Source organism: Cavia porcellus, unplaced genomic scaffold (genome assembly GCF_034190915.1).
Source record: "Cavia porcellus strain 051 isolate PalLab524CR breed Dunkin Hartley unplaced genomic scaffold, mCavPor4.1 scaffold_24, whole genome shotgun sequence".
NCBI classification, from domain to species: Eukaryota; Metazoa; Chordata; class Mammalia; order Rodentia; family Caviidae; genus Cavia; species Cavia porcellus.
The window spans coordinates 7,717,776-7,735,560 of NW_026947507.1; the positions used below are offsets into that span (position 1 = coordinate 7,717,776).

Consider the following 17,785-nt stretch of genomic DNA (forward strand, 5'->3'; position numbering starts at 1 on the left):
AAGTTTCTCCATTACTGTGCCAGCAGAGCTTCACACGAATGAAATTGCCCCTCAAGCTAGATTACTTTTCCAATGGTATCTGAATTGCCCCTCAAGTTACGAGGATTCAACCTGAGCTCCAAGTCAGGACCGAGATAATGATCCATCAGTACCCAGTCCACTGCCACCCACTAACACTGGCCCCAGTCCTTGTTGGCAGGCCAGTCTGATATCCTTGCACCCTCTCCAGCTACCCCTTTAAAGCTGGAGCCCTTTATCTTCTCTTACCTTTCAGTTAAAGCTTTAGCCTGTAAATTCATATGGTGACTTTAGTTTTAATTTTCACTAAAGCAAGGACCTATGCTAGCCAATGACAAATATTTAAAATGGTGTTATAGTCTACTATTGATAACTTCCCAAAATGTATTCTACAAAACATTGCTCCCACAAACTTCACAAAAAGCAAATGTTCAGGAACTACGGCAAACACTTCTCCCTCACTTATGCATGCTAGAGTCTATAAAATTGAAGGTTCTTGTTTCCTAGTCTTACTTCCAGACATAGTGATGGATGACACAATTCTGGCCAGTGAGGCATGTGCTGACGTCTGTTGATGCTTCTTTTTTGGGTGGGGGGAGAGGGAATTAGCACAAGGAATGCTGAGCTACATTCCATTCCCTTTTTATTTTATTTTATTTTTTTTTTATTTTGAGACAGGGTTTGGATAAATTGAACAGGTTGGCTTTGAACTTGCAATCCTGCCTCAGCCTCCCCAGTAGCTGAGATTACAGGTGTGCACCACCACATCCCATTCTGATTTTTTAAAAACATGATTTAGAGTAAGAACTTCAGTGGGTATTTTGGGATTTGGAAGGAAGGGGTAAGTTGCAGAAACATTAACCTTTTTAAAGGAGAGCATTAAACTTTGCCAGCAACCACTTACCTCCTGAGTTCTTGCTACCTAAGAACAACAAATTCTTTGTTTGGACTTCATAATCAGGTAACATACATCATACAACTGAGCATACTCTGCACTACATATAAAATGCAACATACTCTATGTCCTCACTGGCATATTCAAGGATCTGAGCAAGTCTTAGCAGAAGAAATCTGTTGAGTTTTAATATTTCATTTTCTCAACTTGTTTGATCAAGAAGCTCTTTTCCTTCTACACTACTAATATCTTAAGAACTTTGGTTCCCTACACCTTTGCTTTTCAGAGTGTGATTTCTACATTGGAAACTTCTACATTATCTGGAGACTTGTTAAAAAGCCAGAATCATAGGTCCCAGTCCAGAATCAGAATTTATATTTTAATAAGATCCCCAAGTGACTTGTATGACATTAAATTAAAGGAACACTGCTTTGAGAAACATTGGTTTTTCAAACCTTGTGCTAGAAGATGAAGCACAACTAACCTTAACATCATTGTGTGACTTATGATTTCAAGGACATCTATTATTATTTCTTTTTAGTGCTTATTTCACTGATAACCACAACTAGTTATTTTTGAACGTTTACTTCATGCAGGCCTAATGCTAAATTTTTACTTGCATAATTCTCAGAGCAACACTTACAATAATTTAAAAAGACAGAAACTCACAAATGGTATGACACTCACATTGGACTCTGTTATGCACAATCATTATTTTATTCATTTCTTCACTTACATCTTCAATGAGTCAGTTAATAAACATTTGAGATCCTATCACATGCCAGACACTTCTATGAGGCGCATACTATATTACAGGTGAAACAGGTGAGCCTCAGAGAAGTTAGTATCTTGCCCACGGCGTAAGCTAGAAGGTGACGGAATCCCTGGCTTCAGAACTTAAGAATCATTAAATGACATTACTTATCTAGGCTTTTTGCATTTCCACGTACTTCCTGACTTGTTACTTTACATGTAGCTTGCAATGATCTCCCTAAATATATTTAGTTAAAAGTTCTCAGCTTAAAAAGTTCCAGTGAGCAGCTTCCACTGTCCACTCCCCACAGTCAGGTCAGGCCCATTGTAGTAAGTCCCCCAGGCACATATTCAGCTTCCAACTTATCAGCTTTTAATCATTGACATTTTGGGGATGATGTAATCTTTCTCAAATGCCTGAAATCCTGTGGGTTTGAACAGCCTTTTCTGGGCCTGACATGTAGTTGGCATACAAGTATTCTTTTGTAATATCTTATCTTGGCTCAGGCTTTTACTCTTCTGGATTTACCCATAAGAGTGGTAGAATAAAGGTAAAGCATTTAATTTAACATCAGAAGCCTTGGGACTCATATTTGAGTCCTTGTTCCCCTTCTTGTGAACTCTGTTAACTTTTAGAAGTCATGGAGACTCAGAACTATACATTTCCAGCTCTACTAAATGCCAATAACCATGCCTCCCAGGGCTGCCATAAGAATTTATTTGAGGCCTATGACAGAAATGTGTAACCTACATAAACATCCAAAAATATAAGTAGTGTTTTATAGTGATTAACATCCATTAAGGCTTTCAATTCTGTAGCCCAAATCTGAGTTCAATGTCCAGCTCATAGTTATTGTCTATGGTGCTGATTTGATAAATTATGTGCTAAATTTTGTCATGTGTTTTATCAATTGCATTAACACTTAACTTATGCATTTATTTTTGCATTGTATTGTATTTTTGTATTGTCTACTAAACCATGGTAGTCTATGCTTTTATTTTTTGTACAACATAAATTTTATCGTAGCCCTATGCAAATAAGAATTCAATAAATATTAATATAATCTACATTTATTTGGTAACTAATATGTATTTGCTGCACCAAAAATATACTAAATAATGAAATCAAGTAAAAAGAATGAAAAGTAGTACATGTTCAAAATTGCAGAAATGAAAGCCCAACGTGGACAATTAAATTATATTTGGAATAAAATCATTTGGCCTAATTTTCATAACCACGGATTTCAAAGAATACCACCACCCATGCCAGGTGTACCAGACAACCCCATTGTCAGTTTCAGCCGTGTAGGGGCCCCTGTGGTAGACACCATTTAGGTTTGCAGAGTGACACCTAGTGGAAGAAAAAAAGAAAATAGAACAATCAGACTAGAAAAAGAAGCTTCAGAAACAGCTCATTAACAAATGATCAAAACTTTTTAACTGTGACTATCAATTCATGGACAATTGACTGTTGTTTAATTTTCAAAAGCTGAGACATTTCTACAAACAAATTAGCTTTTCTTGGTTGTTAAACATTACTAGTAGCACATGTTTGCAGTACTCTTATGTGGAGCTAGTACGTGCACATAACGGATTTTAATTCCTTCTTTCACTTCTTTTCTCTCTCCTTCCCACATTTCTTCATCCCTTCCTATCTAAGAACAATTTTTATTCCAATTTCTTATTACCTATCTTTTGTTTTGCTCTTTATTTATATTTTGTCATTCTCATATTAAAGAAACCAGGTGTTACTTCAGCTTGTGTGTCTGATTTATCTCACTTACCAGTATCATCTCAAGGTGAGTTGGCTTTTTAAAATGTCAGGTCTCAGGTGTGGTGCACACACTTGTAATTCTAGCACTTGGGAAGAGCACTTTGAGTTTGAGGCCAGCCTCGACTGCATAGTGAGTTCAAGGCCTGACTTAGTTACATAGCAAGGCCCTGTCTCAAAAATAAAAATGAAAGTAAAATAAACTGATGGGTTTTATTGCCATAATTAATAAATGTGAGGACCCAACCCAGGCCACTTGAAGAACTAGCATTTAGATTCTTATTAGCCTTTAAGCCAAAAAGAAACGTAAGGCCAGGGAAGACCCTGCAACCTCTAGCCTCACATCAACTCATCAGAGTGGTGTTCACCTCATGCTTAGCAAGAGTGACCCGGGTTTGCAAAGCAGGGTGAGGGGCAAGGGCTCCACTGAGGCTTCTCTGGCCAATTTTCACTCGCAGGTTCATTAATAGGCTGCCAAGAAACAGCTTTCATTATTCCCTTCTCCTCTTTAAATCACTAGTATATCAATTATTTTCATTTCCATAGTAAGCAAACAAAATGCAAACCAACATTTAAAAATTTCCCAGCCACTAACCAATAATCATTTGAGTTGATGAGTTAATCTCCTACATATATTGCACTTAGTAAAGAAGTTCATTAGGTTATCATACAATTTTTAAATAATGCTCTTCCCCCTTTGGAGTCTGTATACTTGTCCCTGGTATGTATAAACTACATATAAAAGTATGTGATAATTTTCTTTAATGCATTATTATGATATTAACTACATGTATTTCTTTATTGATATAACCAATGAAAATAGTTCCATCATTAGGATATAAAAAGAATATTCACAAGGTGTAGATATGAAAATATATGCGAAGAATCCAATATATTGAATAAAAACATATAATTTACCCATGAACAGAGTGGCTGGCTTGGATCCTTTAGTACTTTAATTTGCTTTTATTGATTATCCTAGAAATCCTCCTAATTTAAATAGGTGTGACTAATTTTATTTTGTCACACCTTTGAACAGAATTATCTTGTAAATAATTCTGTTCAAAATCAAACTTTTTCATGTGTGGGGTTGAAGATTGAATCCAGGGTGCTCTACCACTGAACTATATCCTCAGGTTTTTTTGTTTGTTCATTTTCATTCTGAAACAAGGTGTCACATTTGCCATCCTCCTGCCTCGGTCCCTTGAGTGGCTGGGATTAGTGTATGCCAATGGGGCTCGCAAAATCAAACATTATTCTTTTTTGTTTATTTGTTTTTTTTTTTATTTCTGAGACACCATGCCTGGCTAAAATCAAACATTACTGATGCTTGCAGATGACTTTGTGAATTATATCTAAATTTTCAATAACATTAACTTAGAGGAACAAGGAAAGTGGAAGAGAAAGAGAAGGCACAGACATTTTTTAAAAGAAGAAAAAAAATCACTAGGGAAGAGATTGTCACCTTCCACTTGCAAAGTAGGAAAAATAACTTTGTTTTTCGGTCCCTTCACGTTCCTGTAAGTATCCTGGTTCCATTACAGATGACCAAACATGAAATGGACTAGAACTTTTAAACAACAAAATCTAGGGGGGAAAAAACTACTATTCTTATAGCTAGTTATATTTTCCATAGCAAATGTTTTGTTCTGAAGCATCTCTTGCATTCTCATAAGAAAAGACTTTGAAAGTTCACACGTTGCTGAACAGTTGGAACACATCTGCTTTGCAGAGAGAGCAAACCCATTGGGTCGTTTCTAGGGAAGATTTTCTACAGCAAGTTTCCATTCTGTCTTAAATTTGTGATCATGACAAATGAAGCTGTCTGGAAACCATCTCAGATAGAGAATAGTTAAAGGAGTCAGGGATGTTTGGCCCACAGAAGAGAAAATACTAAGGAATGCAATAAATCACTTTTCATTCAGCACCTAAAGAATTATGTTGGAAAGGATTACAATTTCTCTCTAGCTACAGAGGGAAAACCTGACAAGGTATAAAAAGGCACATTCCAGTTCCATAAAAGGAAGAGCTTTGTGCAATTAAAACTGGAATGATCTTGTTGATAAAGTAATACTAAGTATCCAACTAGGGGGTGGGACTGGCTTTCTGGACTATCATAGAAAAAATTTCTGCTTCAGGGAATCTTGGATTCAATAAATAATGAAAGACACAGTAATTGAAAAGTAGTACTGTACCATACTACATAGGAAAATACAGCAATAACAATGAAATACAATATAATACAAATGAAATAAAATACAATAACAATGGCAATTTTGTATTATATGAGAAAGCAAAGCACTAATTGGTTATTGCAAAAAGTTTTTGCAAAAATACTAATTTGATTTATTTCTATGACATATCTTTCAAATGTCACTAATATGCACAATGAAAAACACTCAATGGCTAAAGAGTTCTAATAAGGGATAAGTACTTAATAATGCTAATATTTCAAAGAAGACCAACATGACCTCATACGCTATACCTAACGCCCACCAGTGAGATAGCATCAATACCATAACTACGATGTTTACAAAGCATCTAACCTGTTAAACCACCAGCCAGACTGATCTTCCTCTGCGCAGTTCCCTTTGTAGTTGTCGTTATCCCTGTCCCATGTGCTAAACTTCATCCTTTGATGACTGGCCCACCACTGCATCTCTGGATTAAAATTCCCTAAAAGACAGTCTCCAGCTGTTCCAGAATATTCTCCAATACTCAGCACATAGGAATTCTAAAGGAAAAGGGGCAAGTTTCACTATTAGTAGATTCCATTTTTAAAACATGCTTATTTAGTAAATAATAGACTCTCTTGTATATTTGTATCTCTAATGACTTCAGTGTTAATTTAAATATTAATTCATGGTATTATGTATTTGAAAATGTTTGTACCTTTTCATCTCCAACGTTGAAATTTTTATATTGTGCATAACGGCTATTCTTTTCAAAATCTTCAAGGTCGATTTTTAAAGTGTAGTCTCCTAAAATAACAAGATTATAGTTTTTAAAAATGCATGATATGAGATTTAACTGTAATTTATAGCTGTATTTTACTTTTATCACTTCCTTCTGTCAAGAATCCGTCTTGAGTCGTGGACCAATAGAGACCCAAGAGGCCAGCCCTTTTCTTTCTGTGAGCCAGCAGCAGACATGAGACAGGAGGAGAACCAAGGAGCTAACCCACGCCTTCCCTTGAACCAGTGGAAGCCATGTGGGCCAAGAGGAGAATACAGATGCTAATCCACACCTTCCTGTGAGCCAGAGCCAGCCTCTGGGAGACAAAAAGAACTCCCTGCATCCTCCGACCCTGCCCACTGATTTGGAGGAACACAAGCTGAGACAATAACAATTGAAGTAAACAAACAAAACTGTTTGTATTGTTTGACTGACTTTACAGGCCTAAAGCCAGTAGTCTGAGCATCTATTTAGAGGATAACAATATGCAATATAGCAACTATGGGGAATTTTCTTCAGTCTTGTTTTTGAGATCCAATGCTGTGTGTTTCATTCTATTAGCTTAAAAAAATCAATCTTTGTGTTTTGTTGTGGGATTTTGATTGTTTGTTCTTTTGTTTTTGTTTCTTGAGACAGGGTCTCACTATTGAGCCCAGGCTGGCTTTGAACTCCCAGCAGTACCTTTGTCTTAGCCTCCCAAGTGCTGAGATTACAGTTGTGCACCATCATGCTAGAAAAAGGATCATTCTTTGAAGAATAAATAGTGGCATCCCTGTATTTAAAATATGACTCCTTTATTGTTTATTTTACTTGAAAACTGTGAAAGACACAACAGGAAAGGCAGAAAATTTCTGCTAAGTCTATTATAGATTGAAAACTAGTATAATTCAGTTGGTAATGAACAACAGAAAATGTCACTGTATAGTTTTAAAAGTATAAAGTCTCATAATGAAAAGACAGAAGTTTTCAAAGTGTAACAGCTTATCTGTTTTCTTAACTTTGTAAGAATCTTGATCCTAAAAATAAGTAATTACTATTAGTAAAATATTATAATCTCTATTAGCCAGGCTACTTATAGCCATTTTTGCCTACATATGTATGAACTTGTTTATTTCTACTGGTAATATAAATGATTAGCCATCAAACCCTTTGAGAACCATTTGGGGAAGAACTATAAATCCTGGGTGTTACATGAAAACTTTCTTTGATATCAGTTCATTCAATAGAATGTGAACATCAAAGTCTGTGGAGTGGATGCCACTGGAAGGAAATATTGGAGACAGTAGAAAAACATTCTCAGGAATTCTGGGTTCCCAACATTCTTGATGCAAAATGGTCATAATTATTGGAAAATACACTAATATCAAGGACTTAGAGTCAAAAGTACTTTTGAATAGTTGATGTCTGACTGTTAAAGCATTTTAAAAATAAACAATTTAGCATATATTATTTATATATGATAAAAATCTTGAAATATAAAATAAGAGAGATACTTTGATGAATATAAAATTTTAGATGATAAAGAGACACTATCTGAAAAAAAGTGATTGAAATAGTTGCTATTTCAAGGAATCGTGTTTCCTATTGCGCCACTGTGAATAGCAAAGACTATTCTTTCTTCAACAGCAGAACTATTGTCAAGAGCCGAGAAAGTCAGAAATCAAACCAACTATTCATCAGTGAGTGTTCCATTCTATTGTGATAACTAAAACAATGACTTGAAGGTCATGTTGTTTAAAGTCTCAGACTCTAAACATAGTTCTCAGCCAGAATAGGAGACTCCAAAGATAAAGGCTTCCTTTCTTCCTGTCATGGTTTCCACTGTGTGCAGCAAGGGATGTTGGACATGTCCGTAACATTGCGTCTGCCTCTTTTTCTTTTCTTTTTTTTTTTTTTTTTTTTTTTTTTGTGCTGGGAATTGAATTTAGTACCTTGCGCTTGCCAGGCAAGGGCTCATGCCACCGAGCTGTATTTGTAGGCTACTGCTAGCTCTTTCCATACTCATGATAAAAATGTATCTTAGCCTCTCCGCCAGCTTGGCTCAGGAATTTTCACACAGTAGCTTGGGAGGATAGATCAACAGGGGCCTGAATGTGTCCCAAAAACAAGTGTGAAGCTTTTGGAGCGAGGGATTCTGGGTTTCTATGTGGAGCAAGTTTAAGAAGGTGTGTTGGTGGAGAATCTCTTTACTCTCTAATGGCAGTAAAGGTCAGGTGAGCCAAGACTGAGAAGCATTTGGGACCAGTGCAGAAGACTAAGCCATCCCCCAAAATACGTTGTGTTACAAGAGACACGTAAAGTCAGTATCAGAACATTTCTAAATTAATTTTACTGCAAGCAGTCAAAATTTATTTATTGTGGATAAAACTATTCTCAGAGGCAATTTTTGTGGCAGGAACAAAAGCATTGTCTTTTGTTCAGCATGACATAAGAGTAACCTGCCTGAAGATCAAATTAAACCAGGAGAGGAAGGCCTGGATGTAGCCCAGTGACAGAGCACGCTACCCCTCCCCTCACACCAAACATACATGCGAGGAAGCAGGCTTGTTGGCAAAGGCTTTCTAGGGAACACTGTACATGGAAATAATTTGTAAAATAAGCTTGAATTTCATATAATGTATGAGGCTCCAAGTTGGAGTTTTCATCATTGATTTTTTGTTTGAGCATCAGATAAATTTAGTGTGCAAAAAAACCAGAAAGTGGTATGGTAAACATTATGTATCTGATAAAAAAGAAAAAATCACTTACATTAAGATAAGAAATATGTTGACAGAAAAGAAATATTTGTATAAAGTATGACAGCAATGAGCAAGAAAAACAAAGAAAAGTATTAGGATTCCAGAAATATTCACCCTCTGAAATCAGTTTTCTCATGTCTTAAAGATCTTTATGATTATAACCATACTAATATAGAAAGATCAATAGCATTCCTGAGCTTGGATGGAACAAAGATATGCTTGCTCTTATATTTAATACATTGCCAACCAGATTTAACATGTTTTCTTGGACAATACAATTACCTTTTATGAAACATTCACTATCAAACCTCAGTGGGGTTGAGTATAATCTCAGACTACAACTAAGGTAAAAAAGGCTATTGATAGCAACAAAACAGGAAATAGGAGATTTGTTAGCAATATTTTATATAAATATCAAACTCTAGTTAGAAATATACATGTGAAAAGTATGTTAATGAATTATGCAAATACCAAAACAAAACCCACTATTCAGTAGAAGTAATATGTACCAATGTAAAAAAAAAAATGCCATTGTCACATTAAGACATTTCTTTCTTTTTTGAGAAGGGGTCTCGCTATGCAGTTCTGGCTGGCCTTGAGCTCACTTTGTAGCCCAGGCTGGTCTTGAACTCACAACGATCCTCCCACCTCAGCCTCCCAAGTGCTGGGATTACAGGCGTGAGCCACCACGCCTGGCTAGTACATTTCTTTTAATAATATAAAGCCTACTTTTACGAGTCCATAATAAATAAATTGCTATTTTTAAAAAAATGTACATGTGAATGCATAAGGGGAGAACTATACAGAAGTCTGCATTTTACTTTGAAACATATATTTCTTTTTATTGTGTATATTTCTACATTAAAATCAGACTTATGGATGAATAGAAGGATAAATAGATGAATATATATGATAAAACAAGCATAATAAAATGTTAACATAGAAACTAGGTCATAAGTTGAGACTTCTTTCAGCTTTGCTATGTCTTCAAAGAATTGTCAAAATTAAAACTGGGACACGGTGCAGAAAAAAGGCCACTTAGTGTATTATGATATTTGATTGCAAAAACAGCTCCAACTCCCTAATTTTTCACTTCCTCCTTTTGCCATAACCACTTCCTAACTCCTATTTTCTACTTCTTTTTCCCTTTTATTGGTGTTTGTTTTTTGACTTGTTTTCATTGACTGAAGGAAAATGACAGCTGTCCAGTTCAGAGCCCAAATTTCAAGAGATGTGTGTGCTTCCACTGTCTTTCCTGGAACCATGACTCTGCTATAATGTTCAGGCTAGCTGGCTGGAGATGAGATGCCTGAGTGTTTTGATCCTGGAGCTACCAGCTACCCACTGACCTGGGCATTGGTTGCAGATCTGACTGCAAGTCTAGCCAAGATCAGCAGAGTTCAGTCCTGATCAGCCAAACCACCAGCTAACCTGTAGATTTATGAGAAATAATGAATGGTGGTGTTGAAGACATGAAGTTTGGAAGTGGCTTGTTTACTCAGCACCATTGTGCCAATAGAGAACTGATGTAGTATACAATTTTCAGGCACTGAAGGCATTAAAATGCTCATGACATTACATTTGCTTTCTAGAAACAGAAACTATACATGATAAAACAATCCCTTCTCAACTCTGTTATAGTTTCTTTTCCTCTCTTCCTAATGTTAAGTAGCTACATTTTGCAAAAGGAGACTATTGTCCAACACCTATCATTACTATCTGCGAACTGAAGTTACTGAATTAACTCCATTGCCTGTGACTTGACTTAGCGTAAACATTTTAGCATTGCCTCTATTGTATTTCAAACTGACATAAAGCAAAATTTACCTTGTTTAGTCAGTAGGTGAAGATTTTTATTACCCAGCCAATATTCACCGTTTTTTTGAACAAAATTTCCAAAGCCATTTTCATAGTCATTCCAGCCTCTAAAAATGTAAAATAAAAGCTAATTTTTAATCAAAATCCAAATGGACATCTGCATTACCCACAGTATCCTCTGAAATCCTCCACCACTACTATTTTCTTGATTAGTTAATCCATTGTTAGTACTCTTACTTAGAGAAAATGAAATTCTGTCTAATTAACAAACGTCAGGTATGATTTTTTTAAAAGCTTAACATAAATATCACAAATTTCACACTTGCTGCTCCAGATAAATTCTTGTAATTAACGCACCTGTTAAAGTTTTCACTGCCATCAGTTCGTCTTTGAATTACAGTCCATCCTCCGCCATCAGACATGTCACAATAAACAGAGAATTCCACTGGGCTCTGAAGAGGTTTGATTTTGTAAAACCCGCTGCGCTTATATCCATTGTTGAAAATCTCTGAACAATCTGTTCACAGATCAAGGTACTGTCACATTTGTCATGCATCTTTTTTTAAAAAAGGTTTGAGACTACTCAATACCAATGGAGACAGATAAACACATAGCGTATTCAACTTTCTAAAATCTTTATGTTATACATCGTCCATTAAATAAAGTCATTTTATTTTTGTCCCTGGAATTTAATATCACATGATTCCTTGATATCACCATAGGAAAAAAAGGAACAAAATAGGAATCATTTTCTTATTAATGATTTTGTTGAAAACAATTTAAAAATAAATGATAGGTATTTGATTAATTACTGCATAAGGGGAATTCATGGCTTCATTAATCAACATAGAAAAACTTACCTCACTATAAAGCTAAAAATGAAAGTAGAAATATCAATAATTTAATCAATAATTATTAATAATTTAAAATTGGATATCTTGCTTTAAAGAGCTATAATTCCTCTTAACATCTGGAAATAAACACCAAATCTTAGTCATGTTAGTTCTTATAACCTCTCTCAGTCTCACCAGATTTTTTTTTTTTTTTAACCAATACACCAAAATTTCTTTTCTTTTGACACTGGGTCTCTCTGTGTAGTTCAGGCTACCTTTACATTCTCTGTGGAGTCCAGGGTAGACTTGAGTTCGGAGCAATCCTCCTACCTCAGCCCCTCACGTACTGGGATTATAGGCCTGTGCCTGCATGCCCGGCCTCATCAAAATTACTTATTTTTATATATGTAATTTATCTTTTCTTGCTGAAATGTCTAGCTGTCTACACATTAAGTGTTCTAGCTAAAGCTGCAAGCTTCTCTTTTTAGCCTTGTATTAGTCTCTGTCATGGGATTCCAATGATGTAAGACAGCAGTTTTTCAGCAAAATGTAATATTTATTTTTTAAGCCACTTGAGAATGAACAACTTAATATTCATTGGATCTCACACAGACTGATATGTACAGAGTTAGAGAATATACTTATTAATTATTTAGACACTTGGAAAACTGTAGGATGACTGAAGTAGTGGTCACTACAAAAAAGATAGTCTCAAAAAATAATTAGTCAGGGGCTGGGATTTAGCTCAGCGGCATAAGGGCCTGCCTTGCAAGCGGCAGTCGTGAGTTCAATCCCCGGTGCCAATAAAAAGGAAAAAGACAAAAAAAAAAAAAAAATTAGTCATGGATTTCTGAGTAAAAATATTTCTTTTTTTGTAATGTTTTCATTGAAATTGCTTTTTTATTTTTTTGGTACTGGGAATCAAACTCCAGACATTGTGCTTGCCACTGAGATATATGCCCAGACCTAAAAATATTTCTACAAGTCTTTCACATTTTACTCTAACCACTTTATTAATTTTCTTTTTGAAAAATATTTTCTACAGTTGCAAGATAATGCAAAGAAAAACAATATAAGATTGACAGAGTAAATGAAAAGGTAACAACACAAATGGTATCAAAAGACTATTTACAGAATAGCACAAAATTTCCCAAACATGGGAAGGGAATAGATAAATGAAGTACTCCAATTAGCCATAACCAAAATAAATTACACCCAGACATATAATAATCAACAACCCAGAAAGTCAACATAAGAACAGAATATTAAAAGCTCTTAGAAGAGACAGATCACCTATAAAGGAAAGCCCATTAGAATCATAGCAGACTTTTCAACCCAAACAATGAAATCAAGAAGAGCATGGAGTGAAGTATTTCAAATACTAAAAGGTAATGATTTCCAACCCAGATGGATGTACCCTGTAAAAATGTCCTTCAAAATTGATGGAGAAATAAGATACTTCCATGACAAAGAACAGCTGAAGAACTTCACGACCACCAAACTAACACTGCAAAGAGTACTGAAAGATATTCTACATAATAATGACTAAACTTAAAAATAACTATAAAATAAACATAAAAATAACTATAACTTCAAGAATACCAGCAGAAAAAAATCACTAAGCAAAGGAAACAGTTAAACAGAAGGGAAAAGTAAAGAACCAACAGCAGAAAGATAACATGACAAAAATAAGCCAATATGTATCAGTTATAACTATTAATGTAAATGGTCTCAATGCACCAATTAAAAGAAACAGACTGGTAGAACAGATCAACAAACAACATCAAACCATATGCTGTCTACAAGAAACCCATCTAACCCAAAAAGGAACTCATAGACTGAAAGTCAAAGGATGGAAAACAATACTTCACGCACCAAGAACCCCCCACAAAAAGGAGTAGCTGTTCTGTTTGCAGACAATGTGAACTTCAAACCAAGAATGATCAGAAGAGATAAGGAAGGTCACTACATACTAGTTAGGGGAAAACTTCAAGAGGAAGAGATAACAATCTTAAATATATATACACCAAATACTGGAGCAACCAGCTATAAAAAAACAAATATTCACAGAAATGAAAACTCAAATAAGCAATAACACAGTTATAACAGGAGGCCTTAACACCTCACTAACGCAAAGAGACAGATCAACTAGTCAGAAAATCAGCAAAGAAATAACAGAACTGAATCAAATTTGTGAACAAATGGACTTAGTAGATGTGTACAGAGTGTTCCACCCAACATCAGAATATACATTCTTCTCAGCTGCATATGTTCTCTAAAACAGACTACATACTAGCCCATAGAATATGCTTAAGTAAATGCAGAAGAATCAAAATTATCCCATGCATATTATCTGATCACAGTGCCATGAAACTAGAAATTAATGACAAAAGAAACTGCAAAAACTTCATAAACAAATTAAATAATATACTTCCTGAACAATCAATAGGTCACAGAGGAAATTAAAGAAGAAATTAAACAAATTAAACAAGCAGATGATAATACAAATACAACCTGTGGGCTGCAATGAAAGCGGCCCTCTGAGAGAAATCTATTGTGGTAAACTCCCAATCAGGAAAAAAGAATGAACACAAATAAATAACCTGCTGCTACACTTGAAACATCTAGAAAAAGAGGAGCAAGTCAAGCCCAAAGCCAAAAGAAGGAGGAAATTACAAAAATCAGAGCAGAAATTAATGCAACAGAGACTAAGAAAACAATACAAAGAATTAACAAATCAAAAAGTTAGTTCTTTGAAAGAATAAACAAGATTGATAAGCCCCTGGGCAACCTCATTTTAAAAAGGAAAGAAAAAACTCAAATTCGTGCAATAAGGAATGAAAAGGACAAAATCACTACAGACCCTATTGAAATACAAAAGATCATCAATACCTACTTTGAAAACCTTACTCTCATAGGTCCAGTAACACAGAAGAAATGGACAGATTCTTAGAAACACATGAATTACCAAACCTGGATCAAGAAGCTGTAAAACTATTGGATAAACCAACTTCAATTAATGAAGTTGAAAATGTAATTAAAACCTTACCAGCAAAGAAAAGATCAGGTCCTAATGGATTCATTGCAGAATTTTACAAGAAATTCAAGAAAGACTTAATGCTAACACTCCTCAAACTCTTCAATGAATTGAAAGGGAAGGAATTCTCCCTAACTCATTCCTGGCAGCAAGTGTTACTCTAATACCAAAACCACAGAAAGACCCAACCAAAAAAGAGAACTATAAGCCAATCTTCCTAACGAACATAGAGACAAAAATTCTCAATAAAATACTGACAAACAGAATGTAGCAAATCCTCAAGAAGATCATACCGCACGACCAAGTGGGATTCATTCCAGGAATGCAAGGGTGGTTCAGGATATGCAAATCAATAAATGTAATTCATCAGCTCAATAGAGCCAAAGATAAGAATCACATGATCATTTCAATAGATGCAAAAAAGCTTTTGAGAATGTTGAGCACTCATTCATGATAACAACCCACAGAAAAATCGGAATAGATGGTCTTTTCCTCAATCTGGTAAAAGCCATCTATGATAAACGAACAGCCAGCATCATATTAAATGATCAGAAACTGAAAGCTTTTACTCTAAAATCAGGAACAAGCCAAGGATGTCCATTATCACTACTCCTATTCAATATAATGCTGGAAATATTAGCCAGAGCAATTAGACAAGAGAGCAAAATAAAGCAAATAAGGATAGGAAAAAAAGAAGTTAAATTATCATTATTTGCAGATGACATCATAATCTACAAAGGCCACTAAAAGTCCATTGAAAGACTACTAGGAATAATAACCAAATTCAGTAATGTAGCTGAATACAAAATCAACACTCAAAAATCAATAGCTTTCCTATACACTAACAACAAAATCAGTGAGGGAGAAATAAGAGAAGCTACAACCTTCACACTAGCATCCCCCCAAAAATGAAATACTTAGAAATTAATATCATGAAAGAAGTAAAAGGTCTACACAGGGAAAATTATAATACCCTGAAAAAAGAAGTTAAAGAGGATCTCAGAAAATGGTGAGACATCCCTTATTCATGCATAGAAAGAAGAAATATTGTAAAAATGGCTATTCTCCCAAAATTGTTATACAGATTCAATGCAATTTCAATCAAAATACCATTAACATACCTCACAGATCTAAAGAAGTCATTCCCAAAATTCATCTGGAACCAGAAGAGACACAGAGTAACAAAGGCAATTCTGGGTAACAAAGGCAAGACAGGAGGTATCACAATCCCTGTCTTTAAGTTATACTACAAAGCTACTGTTAAAAATCAGCATGGTACTAGAACAAAAACAGACCTGAAGATCAGTGGAATAGATTAGAAGATACAACCACAGCTACAAACACACTCAGCCACCTTATCTTTGATAAAAGGGCCTAACACATCCACTGGAAGAAAGATAGTCTCTTTAACAAGTGGTGCTAGAAAAACTGGCTTTCCATATGCTGAAAACTAAAACTAGACCCATGCTTATCACCATGCACTACACTAAACTCAAAATGGGTCAAAGATCTAAATATTAAAACAGAAACACTGAATCTGTTGGAAGACAAAGTAGATAGAAATCTTGAAGACATAAGGGTTGGCAGATAATTCATGAACAAAAATCAAACTGCACAAGCAATACTTCCCAGAATCAATACCTGGGATCTTATCTTATAAAATTTTTTTGCACGCAAAAGAAATCTCCAAGAGATTAAAGAAAAAAACACGAATTTTGAAAATATCTTAGTCAACTGTCCCTCAGACAAAGGACTTCTGTCTAGAAAATGTAAAAAATTAAAAAATCAGACCCCTGAAATTCAAGATACAATCCAAAAATGGGCATCTGAGATGAACACACAGTTCTCAGATGAAGAAATACAAATGGCAAATAAATACATGAAAAAATGTTCAGCATCATTTGTCATTAGAGAAAGGCAAATTAAAACTATACTGAGAGTCCATCTCACTCCAGAAACAATGGCCAAGATAAAGAAAACTACCAACAGTAAAGGCTGGAGAAGCTGGGTGGGGGGAGGACCTATTCTGCACTGTCGGTGGGAATATAGATTGGTGCAGCCACTTTGGAAGTCAGTCTGGAGGTCTCAGAAAGCTGGGATTGGAAGTCCCATTTGACCCAGCTATTCCACTTCTGGGCATGTTCTCAGAAGAATTAAAAATATCATACCATGGTGATACATAGGCACCCATGTTTATAACAGCACAATTTGTAATAGCCAAATCTTGGAAGCAAGCTAAATACCTATTGTAGTCAGAGGTTGTGAGAACAATTAGAATCAGGACATGGAGTTTATAATATTATTTTTATGATGGTCACCCAGAGTTAACACAAGAAAATGCAGGAAATCTATCCACAACACTGAAGACATAGAATATTTAGCCAAGGGCCTGAATCCCATAGCGATGTCCCACATGAGTCCAGATGAAGACAGAGCTCATGACAAAGCTTCCTGCAAGTCCAGCTGGAGTCTAGAAGCCACAGAAGGACTCACGCTAGTCTCTTTTACAGATCCATGCTGGAAAGGCCCAAAGATCAATGGTGGAAACTAGAAGGTCTATGCCAGCGGGGTGAAGGAGCTGTGCTGACAGGCTGAGGATTCTACCCTGGAGCTGAGAAGTCATGCTCAAAACAAAGACCAGGGCTACCCTGAAAAGCACCACAGCCATCCTCAGTGACAGGGAGACCCTGAGCACCTCTGACGATGAGCACAGTCGAATACATGCCAGGAAGCCAGCATGAGGAGTTCATCCTGGAGATTAAGCAGCACACGTCTTCCCCTCCAGAACCAGGAAGCAATTCTCGATGTGAGGACCAGAGCTTCTCCAGGAGAACCAATGGCTCAAACTGCAATGTGTAGGAGAACTCACAATGCCTCAACACTTCAACGCCTAGCTTCCTTCTCCACTTCTCTATTTATGTTGGCAACTTTCCTCAGGTGGAGCATCTATGCTCAGTACAATGATGT

General features: G+C 35.7%; 1 protein-coding gene and 1 long non-coding RNA gene across 5 annotated transcripts in view; one reads left to right on the forward strand and one right to left on the reverse strand.

Annotated features, from left to right (window-relative positions):
- LOC134472654 (uncharacterized) overlaps positions 1-9,260 on the forward strand; it is a 40,564-nt gene extending 31,304 nt beyond the window's left edge. The window contains exon 3 of the long non-coding RNA XR_010042553.1: positions 6,515-9,260. This is a non-coding gene — a long non-coding RNA (uncharacterized LOC134472654). The remainder of the gene's footprint in view (positions 1-6,514) is intronic.
- The window catches only part of Fgl1 (fibrinogen like 1), a 62,674-nt gene continuing 46,496 nt past the window's right edge, over positions 1,608-17,785 (reverse strand). For all 4 annotated transcript variants that reach the window (XM_063234621.1, XM_063234623.1, XM_063234624.1 and 1 more), the window contains 5 exons: positions 11,306-11,465; positions 10,958-11,055; positions 6,330-6,418; positions 5,984-6,171; positions 1,608-3,017 (listed from right to left, as the gene is read on the reverse strand). In XM_063234621.1, coding sequence (XP_063090691.1) covers positions 2,858-3,017; positions 5,984-6,171; positions 6,330-6,418; positions 10,958-11,055; positions 11,306-11,465 — 695 coding nt within the window. In that variant the 3' untranslated portion in view covers positions 1,608-2,857. The remainder of the gene's footprint in view (positions 3,018-5,983; positions 6,172-6,329; positions 6,419-10,957; positions 11,056-11,305; positions 11,466-17,785) is intronic.